The sequence below is a fragment of the Salminus brasiliensis genome, chromosome 3 (genome assembly GCF_030463535.1).
Source record: "Salminus brasiliensis chromosome 3, fSalBra1.hap2, whole genome shotgun sequence".
Lineage (NCBI taxonomy): Eukaryota > Metazoa > Chordata > Actinopteri > Characiformes > Bryconidae > Salminus > Salminus brasiliensis.
This window is the reverse complement of record NC_132880.1, coordinates 46,467,062-46,480,798: the sequence shown is the minus strand read 5'-3', so window position 1 is coordinate 46,480,798 and position 13,737 is coordinate 46,467,062. Positions and strand designations below refer to the sequence as shown.

At 44.6% G+C, this 13,737-nt stretch overlaps 1 protein-coding gene across 2 annotated transcripts in view; it reads right to left on the bottom strand.

Moving 5' to 3' along the window:
• The window catches only part of ints1 (integrator complex subunit 1), a 37,703-nt gene that overhangs the window by 21,449 nt on the left and 2,517 nt on the right, over nucleotides 1-13,737 (bottom strand). For both annotated transcript variants that reach the window (XM_072676388.1, XM_072676389.1), the window contains exons 4-26: nucleotides 12,768-12,964; nucleotides 12,549-12,686; nucleotides 12,298-12,457; nucleotides 12,085-12,190; nucleotides 11,179-11,365; nucleotides 10,699-10,844; nucleotides 10,439-10,580; nucleotides 9,672-9,848; nucleotides 8,462-8,570; nucleotides 8,227-8,347; nucleotides 7,536-7,613; nucleotides 7,289-7,446; nucleotides 6,939-7,035; nucleotides 5,645-5,736; nucleotides 5,498-5,558; nucleotides 5,192-5,389; nucleotides 4,868-4,997; nucleotides 4,466-4,645; nucleotides 3,321-3,470; nucleotides 2,198-2,377; nucleotides 999-1,103; nucleotides 716-883; nucleotides 509-620 (exon numbers count right to left, since the gene is read on the bottom strand). In XM_072676388.1, coding sequence (XP_072532489.1) covers nucleotides 509-620; nucleotides 716-883; nucleotides 999-1,103; nucleotides 2,198-2,377; nucleotides 3,321-3,470; nucleotides 4,466-4,645; nucleotides 4,868-4,997; nucleotides 5,192-5,389; nucleotides 5,498-5,558; nucleotides 5,645-5,736; nucleotides 6,939-7,035; nucleotides 7,289-7,446; nucleotides 7,536-7,613; nucleotides 8,227-8,347; nucleotides 8,462-8,570; nucleotides 9,672-9,848; nucleotides 10,439-10,580; nucleotides 10,699-10,844; nucleotides 11,179-11,365; nucleotides 12,085-12,190; nucleotides 12,298-12,457; nucleotides 12,549-12,686; nucleotides 12,768-12,964 — 3,192 coding nt within the window. The remainder of the gene's footprint in view (nucleotides 1-508; nucleotides 621-715; nucleotides 884-998; nucleotides 1,104-2,197; nucleotides 2,378-3,320; nucleotides 3,471-4,465; nucleotides 4,646-4,867; nucleotides 4,998-5,191; nucleotides 5,390-5,497; nucleotides 5,559-5,644; nucleotides 5,737-6,938; nucleotides 7,036-7,288; nucleotides 7,447-7,535; nucleotides 7,614-8,226; nucleotides 8,348-8,461; nucleotides 8,571-9,671; nucleotides 9,849-10,438; nucleotides 10,581-10,698; nucleotides 10,845-11,178; nucleotides 11,366-12,084; nucleotides 12,191-12,297; nucleotides 12,458-12,548; nucleotides 12,687-12,767; nucleotides 12,965-13,737) is intronic.

Sequence of the window (13,737 nt, the reverse complement as noted above, 5' to 3'; positions counted from 1 at the left end):
AATGGAGGCCAAATTCCATCTGTGTCCAACACTAATGGTGAAGATGTCTGTCTTGTCTATTTTTTCCATTGTTTTCCATTATATTTTGACATAATATAAATCTGGTAGTTTCTATTTACATTGTGTTAAAACTTAATGATGAATGGACCAATAGAAATGCTCCAAAATTCCTTTTTTTCACTTCTATTAAAAATTAGGATTTTACTGAGAACGAGGGCAAGAGAGATTGAGAGCGTGAGCTAATGTTTACTTTCGTTAAATATGTGTGAGCTAGATGCCTTTATTCGCTTCAACTTAATGAACTAATTTGCTGATTTGATTCCACAACTGTTCACTCAGGCTTGCTGTGGTATCTAATCCGGTACTGAGCTTCATGTAATCGGCCAGGTTTTTGGTATCAACATCGGTATAATGAATCCCTTTATGAAGGAACACCCACGTTGACATCACTTCATGCCCCAAATGTAAAGCCTAATGGCCTGAGGCAGGGTCATAAAGCAGGTCATACCTTTGGGTGGTCCTAGCGTGAGCAGAATGACCATAGCGTGGACCACTAAAATATGCATGGTAGCCGTTTCCCCCGTGGTCCAGCGGAGAAACACCTGGTCCTGAGACTCAGACTGTGGATTTCAACATAAAGAGATGAATCAGCTTAAATCATCCAAGAGGAGTAAATGAGTATCCACAGAACTGAGAGGATCTGGCGTGTGCTGACCCAGCTGTAGAGGTCTTCTCCCTCCTTGGTCTTCCTCATGCGGCGAATGTAGGCGGAGAAAATGGAGATGAGGGCAGCAAGGACGGCGTCAGACTCCGGCCTACAGGAGTGCTTCGAGAACAGACTGTTCATGATGGTGGAGCGCTCCACAATCAGCCGTGCTACATCCTTACATACAAAACACACATATCTTACAATCAGAATCTTACAATCTGACCTAATTTAGATCTTAAAGTGGCAAATTCAATCCATCCTGATTCCACAATATTAAATATCTCCTCACCAGTGCCAGATCATTGTGCAAGCTCTGCTCCTCCACTGGTGCATGCTGGGACAGGTAGATGAGATAGGCACTGATGGTCTGAGGATCTGTCTCCATGTGAATGGCCTTCAGAAAAGGACACATCATTACATAGCAGACCTTAAACAGATGTCAGAGCCAGTCAGGGTATTCTATGCTCCTAAAATAAGGATGCTACAAATGGTTGTTTGAGCTAGAGATGAACCACCTTTATAAAACAGAGGAGTGTGAACCTTAAAGAACCTTAAAGAACCTGGTTAGTCAGCTTTAGATCAACTGCTTTTAACTTTTAAAAGGTCTCAAAAATGCTTCCATATGCAATCAAAAATGGTTATTCTATGGCATCCCTCAAAGGACCCCTGGTAGCATGAGGGGAGAGAGCACCATCTACCCACCCAGGAGAAAGCAAGGCCAATTGTGTCCTCTCTGGGCCTCGGCTGTCGATGGCTAGCAGAATGACCGGGATTCGACAGAGTGACGGTGCCACTCTTACTGCCCTGTACCTTCATTCTTACAATAATTAGTTTACTCACCGCAGAGGCAGCTGATCAGCCAAGGCATGCTTGTTATCTGAGGGCTGCTCCTTTAGAACACAAGATGCCAGGCTAACACTGCTGGACTCAACAAACACTGGACTCCAATCCACACGGTCTCCAATCTCATCTCTGCAAATATCTCCCTGAAATATCTCATCCCATGAAAAATGTTTCCCCATTTTCATTGTTTTTCAAGACAATTCAATAATTTTGACTATATTTATTTATTTTTTATTATTTTATTTTATTATTATTATAGAAGTCTAAATCCAGTGTTGGCAACATTAGCCTAGCTAATCTCCCAATTGTAAACTTTTGAAGCAAGCTTCAGATATCAAACTTGGCGGATGAACTACATCTGGGGTGAGTGATAATTCATGTTACATTACATTTTGTGCCAAATGATTCCCTCAACACTACATGCTCCCATCACTGTACATTACTCTGGATAATAACGTCTAATTAAGCTATGTACATTTAGTCACTGAACCTCAAGCTTACGTTCACTATAAAAGCAAAACCTTACTGTAAAGGAAAAGTAAGGCGATCAGTTCTGGCTATTTATATTCCCATATTCAGAAAATCCTAAGAGAAGTTTGATTGACAGCACATTTACGCTAAAGACCATCAGACAGGAACACCGACCTGCTGCAGGGCGCTGGCTGTCATGCTCCTGACACTGTCGAACAGCGGCAGTTTGGGCAGGTCCTGCAGGAGCCACTGGTAGGCCGGCAGCAGCTCGTCATCCCTGGAATCCTCCTCCATCGGCTGGTCCCGCTCCTCGCCATCCTTCAGCCCCCCTTCCGTCAGCACTAGAGACAGACCCTACAAGCCCAGTATCAGCATCAGACATCAGCAATAACACGGACTGATGCAACGTTCAGGCAACCACAACATGACTACATTAGCTTATAGCCCTCTGCTAATTAACATCAGCCATCAAAGTTTAAGTACGGGTGCAGCACAGCCTTTCTTTTCAAGCTCTTATTATAAAAACCTCAATTTCGCAAAATACTGCGTAGGCATGATATTAAATATTTACAAGATCAACTGGTGCTAACGGTGTGTGAGGCAAGACGCACTTCTGTCTAGTTAGTAAAACAAACATTGCAAGATTGCAATTAGCTAATCGGCTCCACTGGAGCAAAGAGATCTGATTGGTGGGATCTGAAAACAATACCTGGCAACCAAGACAAATTAATAAAGCATGAGATCAATATTTTTAATTAATCATGACAAACATGTCCAAATGTTTGTGGACAGCCAATCTTATGAAGGAGTCAGCTAGTTTAAGTTGCAACCATTGCTGACACAGGTGTGCAATTACACACAGACACACACACAGCTTGTCTAGGGCCTGTAGAAAAGTTTTGCCAATAGAATAGGACTCCCTCGAGCATATAAGCATAACCCTGCACCATGCTGACTAATGGCCTGGCGTGGGGTGGAGGGGTATAAAGCCCCCACAGCATTGAGCTGTATAGCAGTGGAGGAATTGTGTTCTTTGGAATGATAGATGGTGCTCCATCCAGTACTTTTAGGATGAGCTGGGGAAGTTGGGGGTGAGGTGGGATGGTAGCCAGCCAACATTTCGACCTCACTAACGCTCACTATGTATTTCCTGGACAGTAGAGATTAAACTCTTGATTTCAGACGAAACAATACATGAGCAGGTGTCCCAATATTTTTGTCCATATAGTGAATGGCATCAGTTGTGCTTTAAAAAGAGTGAATTCAAAGGTGCCAGCTTGGGTTGCTTCTACTGTACCTTCATGGCAAGAACTCTGGAAGCCACCTGCGAGGAGCTGAGTCGACGTAGGAAGTAGTCCAGCACTTCATGGGTTGTCTGCTCATCTGCCTTAGGCCCCAACAGCAGGTCCTGCAGGCGGCCCAGGAGCTGCCTCTGCTTCTGCTGCCTCTGTTCCAGGGCAGGGAGAAAGGAGGGGTGAACACAGAATTACTTAACAGGACTAATCATTATGCCAATCAGTTCGAAAGGGCATGACAAACCACATGTATGTACAGCCAGCAAGCAATGTGAGCAGATTATGATTGGGTCACCCAAATCAGATCCAATCAAACGTAAATAAAATGGGTTTTTAATCAGTGTAGTAATTAATGTATGACTTCACACTTGCAATGCAATGTGAATGCAATGACGTTGCACAGAAACCCATCTACAGTACACTGATCTTAACAGGCATGAAGCACATTTGCAGTAGATTAGCATTAGCAGAAGTATCATCAGATCTCCTCTGGTCACACTGGGAACACATTTCAGTCAGAAAACGTAAGTATAATAGCAAAAAAAGAAACGTACATTCAAACACCATCCAGGCATGAAATGCATGGTAATATAAGGAGTACAGTCATGTGGAAAAATGAGGACACCCCATGAAAATGTCAGAGGACTCATCTTGTGGATCTGCTCGTGCTGAACTTGCTAGACTGAACGGTCTGACCTGGTCATGTTGGCAGTTGTTCCACCGGTAAACGATCTAGTGGACGTTTGGTGGAACGACTGATTTCTAACTGTTCTGAGATCCCCTTAAAATAATCTGCATCTAAACCTTCTTTCTGAAGGCCTCAGAGAGCTCTTTGGATCATGGTGATCTTCTTCACCACTCACTTCAAACATCAGACTAAACGTCTGAGGTTTAAATAAGACAGACCCCTCCAGAATAATCCTCTCGAACCATGTTCTGATCATCTGCAGCTGATGTTCTGCACCTGATTCTAATTCCACACATTTGAAGGAATAATGAACTAGCATAATAATAATAATAATAAATTTCATTTTATAAATGCTCTATTAATAAAAAAAACAATCAAACTAGGTTTTTATCAATATTCTTGATTAATGAATTTTTGGACTTAAAAAAAAAACAAAAAAACAGTACAATCGTACTGTACCTGTCTTTTCTTCGCCCTCTGCTCTTTGCTCTCTCCTTCTTCTTCGTCGTCAGCAGAGGGGGTGTCATCAGCTGCATCGTGGAGGAGGAATTCACACAGGCATTGAACTGGCAGCACATCCAAGGATCCCTCACTGGACTGTACCAGGTCAGCCAGCCATGGCATGGACTGGGAGGATGCCTGGAGGAATGCAGGGAATCAGCTATTTGACTGATGCACCCGTGGCTCAAAACATAGACGAAGCTAAATGACGAGTAAAGATGCCTCAATGTGAAAATGATGGAATAGTATTAGCAACGCTTTAAGCTCTAAACCATGTTCCAACACCTCTGATTAATCAACACAGGCTACAACACACGTTACTGTTTAGCACTAATCGTGAGCATGTGGGAGAGGGCCAACCTGTCTCTGGATGATGTTGAGCAGGAAGTCCGGGTTGCGACTGCGGCACAGCAGATGGCCCAGGCGCAGGGACTGATTCAGACTCTTCACCTGCTCCTGAATGTGTGGAGGTGGCCTGCGTGGAGGGCCCCTGAGATGGGACACAAACACACACACACACCATAATGGCTACAAAATAGACACAGGTGACCACAGCAAAACACAGACCACTCCATTAAAACCCAGCAGAAATGCTAATGCTACAAATAATGAAATTAGCATTTTCTGAATGAAATCTCAGATCTACAGAATAATCACAGTACAGTGCTGGACCCGGACTCATACTTTGGCTCCAGGCTAGTGAGCTGAGACAGCAGAAGGCTGTTGCTCTCTGTGATGGTCTGCTTGGTGGAGGCCGCTGCCAGGTGGCTCTCGAAGGCCAGGATCTCCTGGCGCTCCTTCTGGGAGATCTGCAGCTCGCGGTTGATCATCTCCGTCTTTGTTTCCTCGTCAGCCACCGTGCATGGAGGGTAGGAGTAGTTGCTGAAGGCAAAAAGAGCATTACTGGTGTTAACATGAAGCTTTAGCTTTAAAATTCAATATATTTTTATAGAATTTGGCCCTTTTTACAATTTAAAAGTATTTCCTCACTTAGTCATGACCATCTCCATGAGCATTTTCAGAGTGGGATAGCCATCCCAGGCTGCAAGCCCTGCAAAGCAAGAGTACGTTTAAATTTAGAGGCAGAACTCTGAGGTTTTATGAAATCTGAGGAATGGGGAATTCTAAAGGTCTCACCAATTTTCTGTGGGTTGAAGGCTGCTACCACAAGCAACAAGAGCCAGGCCTTCCAGTAAAGTGTAGATATGGCCAGATTCGGAGGCTGATATCTGTAATGGAATTGGAATTATTTCAGTACACCCTCAATCAACACAAACTGGCCAAAATGTGGGTACTGAGCAACACTGCCAGACAGCCAGACAGACAGACCACAAAAGAACAACGTGGCAGCCGTGTTCATTCCACAAACTTGCAGACAATAGTTTCACAATCCTCTGTACTGCTCAGCTTAGTGTTTTCTTTGTTCTGACCTGCCTGATTCAGCTTAAACGTGGCATAGAATGCATTTATTGAGGATTTTTAATGCTATTTGATGCATAAATAGCAAGAATGTGACTTTGGCTGGAGCAAAAATACTCAAATGCCGTTTGACAAGCTTATTAAGAACCATGATATTTTACCTGAGAATGAAACACACTGATCTTCCTGTTACGGATGGCTCTTTTAAAAATTAATAATGAGTCTTACTGGATAGTTTTGCTGTCCTGGCGCTGTGTTGTATGAGCACCATTTGCTGTTAGTAAGCTAAAAAGATTGTAGCCGGTTGGCTTTTAGCCCTGCCCTTATTTACATCCCCAGGTTTGGCTTTCTCGAGTCTTACAAAATTTTAAAAATAAATAAATAAGCCATTGGTTCCCTTTCTGATGTGTGTTTAGCTCCGGCTTGGTTCTGCTGAGGGAGTCCAGTTTGTTTTTCAAGGGAGCAGACCATAAACAGATGGTGAAAGCTAGTATCATCAGCTAGTGTTAGCTTTTACCCTAGCGCAAATCCTGGTTTTGCCCCAGCTGCCTAGAGCACATAGCAACCGTCATTCCCATAACTAACAGAGTGTGGATGTGATGAGCTGCTCTCCAGCGTCAACACTACCATATTCTCCCAAAGTTTCACGGTTACGGATGACTACAGCTTCCACTGGTGGGTGGGGTTTATGCAAATTTTGAGGGTATAAATATAACGAGTCAAGATTGTGATGTAACAGTTTTAGGGTTTTGGAATCGGCCTGTTTTACAGCTCTGTTTTGGTTCTGCTGGATGTTCTTTTGAAGGAGGAACAGCAGTGTTTGAGATTCATGGATTGTCACTTCCACCTACTGAACTCTCATTATTCAATTATTCCCAAAAAAAAAACACAGTTAAACAGTCCAGCTAATGAGTTAGTAGACACTCAGGCTTCCCCAGGACCAGGATTAGGAGGAATATTTTGAGCAGATAGAACTAATAAATTTACTAAAGTAAGAAATAACGACTGTCACCCTGCAGGTAGCTGGATATTCTCTGGGTGATGGTATGTACACAAGTTCAGCACGGCATCAATCAGCTGAATCCTCTCCACTCGCAACACGTCCAGATCTGAAACACAATCGGAGAGAGATGGCTTACAACCTCACAGAGCAAGAAATGTGACACACAGTGGAGCAGGCATGTTAACTTCTGGTACTGGAGGGCCGGAGTCCAGCACAGTCTGGTGGTTTTCCTGCATTTCCAACACACCTGCTAAACCAAGTAATTCACTGATAAGCTGAAGCAGGTGTATTTGTGCAGGGAAACCTTGGAACTCCAGGAAAGAAACTGAATAGCCAGTGAGCGAAATCCAGCATCCTACCATCTGACTGGACCCCTGCGGCTCTCTTCACCAAGTGATCCGCCAGCTCCATGGCATCAGCCGGGCCCAGGGGCAGGTCTCTTGACAGGCCGATCACCAGAATGCGCATCAGCGTATCCTCCAGCAGAGGGACCTCTGAGCACAGGCGCAGGAAGAAACTGAGCAGACGAGAGGGAGAAATGTGGTCAGCAACCTTCATTTTAAAGCAATGACAATGATGCAAACGCAGGAGAGTGAGGGCACTTACTTTCTGTCGCTTTCAGGAGGCCAGTTATCCCACTTGTAATATGTCTCTGGCTGCTCTGTGAAGAGCACTTTGTGGAGGCTGAGGATGGCACACAAACATACAACCTAAAATTATAATCAAAAATTTTCATAATATAAAGTACTGTGCAAATGTTTTGGTCCCCTGTGAAAGGTTTAATGAAAAGCTGCTTATCTGGACGGTAAGTGTTTATTTGCTCAGTAAAACACTAAAGTACAGAAAGTGGAGGTGGTTCTCCATCACTGTGTTCATCATTAGAACATCTCTAAAGTTCTCCTCTCTCATGGAGTCTAGTGTTATTTAGAGTTCTCCTCATATCAACACCTGGTTTGGTGGTAAATCAGGGCTTAATGATGGTAAATCAGGTGAGCTGCTGCTGCTGCTGCTGCTGCTGATGGAGTTGAACACATCCTCCACGCTGTGCTGGCTGGACTAGGGGGCGTCCAGGAGAAACCTGGAGGAACCGAGCAAGCTGTGTTCTTCAGACTAGCTCAACGACAAGATCTCACTACTTTCTTTCTTCAGAATGAGAAGCTCTTGTTTCTCCTTTTTACTGGATTAATGTTCACCTGCTTTATCTGTTCTGATGAGATCTGGATCTTCTACAGTAGAAACTAAATATACCATACGTGGCTATGCTTATTGCAGAGCTTTGTCTCAGCCTAGCCCATACCAGTGGACATAGTCTTTAGGCCCCAGTTTGCTGATGGTAGGAACCACAGTGTGCAGCCACCACACGGCGTCTCTCTGGATGGCAGCAATCTGGTTCTGAAAAGCTCGGAGCACCTCCAGATCTGTTCCAATAGAAAAACAAACAAAAAAAAAACAAACAGTCATGACATGGGGTGAGGGGAGAGGCAACCCTGCAGCTAGGAAATCTACAGAATTGAATGAAAGGCCTCTCTTACTCTTCTTCTCTCCCTTGTCCCATGCGATGCCAGCTTCTTTGACCTGTGCTGTGATGCCCAGCATCATGGACACGGTCAACAGATCCGTCACCTGGATAACAAATCGTTCCTGTGTGAAAAGAAAAGAACCACACCTCAGTCAAGACATGCCAGCGCTTCTAACGTCCCTTAACTATTAGTCGCATCACTTGCAGGAGACAGTATTTATGCATTTAGTTCGTTTTCTGTCAAATATTTGAGATCTCGAGATCAAGGTTTTCACTGTACAGCAACACTTGCTTCTCTCTGCATAGGCTGCTATATTTCAAGTGGTTGCTAGAGTGCTCCAGGTGGTTGCTATGGTGTTGCTGCAGATTTACATTTACAGCATTTAGTGGACATATATAAAAGTTTACTCTGTTTACTCATGAATGAACTCAGCTAGTTTAAAAAGACAAACAATTCAAAGATCCCTCTAAGCTTAAGACTCTACTAAACACAAGTCAGCATGGAGACCATAATACTCCACACTTTGCCCAAGTATTCTCGGAAGAGGAGGGTCTTCAGCCTGGGTTTGAAGACAGCGAGCGTTGGACTCTGCTGTTTGGACACCCAGGGGAAGTTCGTTCCACCACTTCGGTGCAGGACTAAAGAAAGCCTGGACACTCGTCTTCCGTGGATCTTAAAGGATGACGGGTCGAGCCGAGCCAATTTGCAAGGCAGCTGCAATGGAGTTGCTTAGTGTTTGCTTGGCTGTTATTATGGTATCCTCTAGGTGGTTGCTATGGTGTTGCAGTGTGGTTACTATAGTGCTGCTAGCTGCTTCGCAATGTGCAACCATACTGTAAGGATCATATATTATTATATAACTCAACGTGCTGATCAAAACGTTGATCTAGCTTTAAATGCCCGTGTGGCACATCTATGGTAGTCTAGAACAGTGGTTCTCAAGCTGGAGCACTTGGCGTTTCGCCTGCTCCAAAAGACTTGATGCTAATAATGATCTAATTATCAAGCCCTTCCGGAGGCGAACCGCAAGCCTGATCACACTTGGCATCGGATCATGTTGAGACCATGTTCACGTGGCCGCATAGCAAAGCCAGGTGTAAAGGCTCCCGGACCACGATCGGATCACTCAAACCACATTCGGGGTGGTTTGCAAAGAGCAGGCAGAACTGTGGGGTGTGGGTTACTCCAGGACCAGGACTGAGAACTAGTGTCGCTCACTCACTTTGAACTCCATGTCCACATAGGTGGCCTCCTTCCTCTCCTGCATGAGACCCAGGCAGAAGGACTGGAAGTTGATCTCGTGCTTGGTCTGCTTGATGATCTCCCTCAGCAGAGCACGTGACGCTCGCAGATAATCGTCCTTGTTGGTCAGCAAGTCCTGGAAGACCATTGCCAAGAACTGGAGAGAATGGGACAAAGAAATGAGCGAGTTTTCACAGCGGCTTCTGAAACATATGGACGAGTGACTCTCGTTTACTGATTACAGCTGATTTATGAATCTTTTTTTAATTAGCATCCTATTTCATATGAGGTTACAATCAAATCACATTTAAGGATCAACTAGTCAAACAGAAATCAGCTAAATAAAATCAAAGATAGTTCATGAATGTGGGCCCCGAGTGGTCCAGCGGAATAAGGCCCCCGTCATGCACTATGACCAGAGGATTGCAAGTTTGAATTCAGGTCATGCTGCCGGGGGCAGTCAGATCCCGAGAGAGCAGAACTGGCCTTGCTCCCTCCAGGAGTAGATGGCACTTTTTCCCTGCATCACATGATGTTGCATTGGCGGCAGTTCGGGAAAAGAGGCTGGCTGATTGCATGTGATCGGGGGAGAGTATGTATGGGTTGGGTAATTGGCGATCCAAATTGGGGAGAGATCAGAAATAAAACCAAGTGATCTGCCAGCTCAATAGCTTTAGCGGGGCAAGTCTCTCAACAGGCGATCACCCAAATATAAATGAATGAATGAATTAAATGTAAGTAGCTCACCTTAGGGGCTTGCTCTGGGCTGTGCTGCAGGACTGTGTGAAGCACCTGCATGTTGTTAGGATTTCTGGCATTGGACAGCTCATTAAAGATCACAAATTTAACCATGGTGCCTAGGTTGTCTCTATGCGCATTCAAGAGCTCCCTGTGAAGAGAAGATCAAATCCCACATTAGAAAGCAGCTGGCGAACATTTTGACACACACACACACACACACACACACACACACACGTTCACAGAGCAGATGGAAAAGCACAGCGGACCTGACACACAGCATGTAGTGGTTTAGGAGCACTTTAGGCTTCAGACGAATCTTGATGAGGTTGGAGATCACCTCCATGTCGTCGGTTCCATGAGTTCTGCAGTTCATGCACAGCGACATGAGAAGGTCCTGCGCTGGTCTGGTCAACTATGGAGACAAAAAGACACAGTTACTTTTAGATCGCAATAACGTCACATCTTCACTGCTGATCCCAGATCTCATTAAAATGTATTGTTGCTGCCACGCAAAAACTGTGTATCTCAAAAACGTCAAATTTACGGGAGAAGGGTAAAACTTTCAATAGAAGTCAATGTAAAAAGATCTTATTCCCTATAGTCATTCTGAAGCATTTCTATTGGTCCATTCATCATGAAATGTGGGCAAGGAAAGAACAACTGCCAGATTCACATTATGTCAAAAAGCAAAAATGTGGTTGGGCGTCACAGCAACAATATGACAATATGCAAATCCTTTCACTTACCTTTGGATTCTGCAGCCACATCTCCAGCCTCTGCACGGCCATCAGCCGCACCTCTTTGTAGCCGCAGGTGGCCGTGAGCAGACGTAGCAGGTTCCTAGACACATTGTCCATTGGCTGCCTCCGGTTCAGCTGGTCCTTCAACATGTCCAGCACGTAGTCCTCCACGCTCTCTGCCAGCTCGTCATACCTGCACATACAGTGGACAGTCCAGTCAGTTACAGAGATCCCTTAACTGCTCGATTGATTGGTTAAAACAGCACTATGCAAGAATTGCCATTTCTTGCTTCTGGGCTCCCCCTATAGTCAGGGAGTGCAATTTGCAGTTTTACGTATGCATTTCCAGACGAGCTGAGAGCTACGGAACTGTCAGTGAAAGGTTAAGAAGCATGTGGGCTGAGGCGTTACAGTACAATTACTGGACGCTACTCAGATAAGACTCGGGATACATAGAGTTACGCAGTTCTCGTAAACGTAATTGTAATTTTAGCTACTATAAAGTATTGAGTACCGGCTATGAAACAATATGCAAATTTTGTCATTTGAGGATAAGGTATCGAGGTGTTGGGGGTTTAGGGTTTAAAGGGTTAAACATGGCTCAGCGGTTAGAGCTCTGGGCTATTGATGACAGGGTTGTGGGTTCGAAACCCAGGCTCGGCAAGCTGCCACTGTTCTCTGCTCTCTGGGCGCTGGAGGTGGCTGCCCACAGTTCTGGGGGCGTGTGTGTGCTCACTGCCCCATGTTCACTAGTGTGTGTGGGTGTGTTCACTACCACAGGTGGGCCAAATGTGAAGGACACTTATCGCTGTACATTGTAGAGTGACAGATACATGCACCTTTACACTTAAAATATCCAACATATCCAAAAAGCTATGATGAGCTGGACTGGATCAGGTGATAATTCAGTACCTGGGCATAATCTGCCCTTCCTCCTCAGGACTAAGCTTCTCCTCTGCTATCAGAAGTTCAGTCTGATTATCGTCTTCATCAGGAGTGGACGGGTGAGGGCTGTTACCTAAAAGGCAAAACAAACAAATAAACACACGGTTCCTGTTTACACTCCAATTTTCCAACATTACTCCATAAATAAATAAATAAATAAAAACTGTCCTTAAAGCATACCAGCACTGAGATCCCCTCCAGAACGGCCTGTTTCGGTCTGAAGCAGCATACTCTTCGGGGGCATCTTGGTCGTAAAAGCAGTCTGAATGTTGTCCACAAATGTTTTACAGTGTGAACTATCCACCCAGATTCGCTCTCCAAGAGAATCCTCAATATACACCTGAGACCAAATCATAACATGGAATTACTGTTTCTACTATACGAGGTTAAACCGGTAATATCCGTGAACTAACAGGAGTCTGGATTCTCACTTTTACAAAGATCTCAGGCCAGTTTTCATCCTCCTCGTAGGCTGCCATGAGTAAGTTGCAGGCCAGGACGGACACCAGGCTGTTCCCCTTGGCCTTGAAGTTAATGGAGGCATCGCGGCGAAGAAGGCTGCACAAGGCCTGTCCCAGCACACCAAGAACAATGAAGTGGCTGCTCCACAGAAAGGCTAAAGCTCAACACTACAAACACTCACCACCCACCTCTATCACGCCTTCTGTGGCAAACAAGTTGGGCTTAATCTTGGCCAGGAACATGAGGCTGAGGTAGAGCGTGATGTCAGGCTTGGCCCGGTTCATCTTCAGCTGCTTGACGGCCCCACAGAGCACTCCCTCGATGCGCTCATCGTTGCCTTCAGCCTCTGCTGCTTCAATCTCATCGAGGAGCACAGCTGGAGGAACTGTAATAAGAGCAGAGTTTAGTACAAATTAGTCCACAGATAATATCCTCAACATACGGAAAGCTCAAGAAGAGCTGAGGTCTGAGGCGCTTTATCAGTAAACCTGAAAAGCTGGAAACAACCAGGTCATATATCAAAATCCACCAGAAAATCATTCATTCATCTTTGGGGAAGAGTCTTCCCATCTGTTCACATAAAAAAGGGACGGTTTTGATTTTAAGAACATCCTGCATAGTCCCAGGACCATCCAGTCCCACTGTTTTAAGCAGGCATGTTTGGAGGAACTTGGTGTGAGAGATTCCTGATGTAGCGTGTCCTGGTCCGCTTTTTGGGTAATTGGCAGTCCAAACTGGGGAGAACATGAGGGAATATATATATATATATATATATATATATATATATACAGACTTCATTATTTAGGATTTTCCCAGAGGTATCTCCAATGCGTAGTAAAAAATTAATAAATAAATTAAAAAATTTAAGAACTTCTAAGAAAAGAAATACTTCTCCACAGTATCCAGTAGAACCTGCCAAGCACCTTAGTTGCAATACTGGGAATGAATGACTCTAGTCTGTGCGTGAACACATTTCAGAGACAAGCATTTTCTCATGTGTGTCACTGTGTCCTCTGAAATGATGGATGGTGGAGCTCCATCCAATACTTCTGGGATGAGTTGGGGAGTTGGGGATGATGAGGATGAGTAACGCTCTTGCTGCTGAACGCAATCAAGTCCTCACAGCAATGCTTCATCCTCTAAAATCTAGTAGAAAGC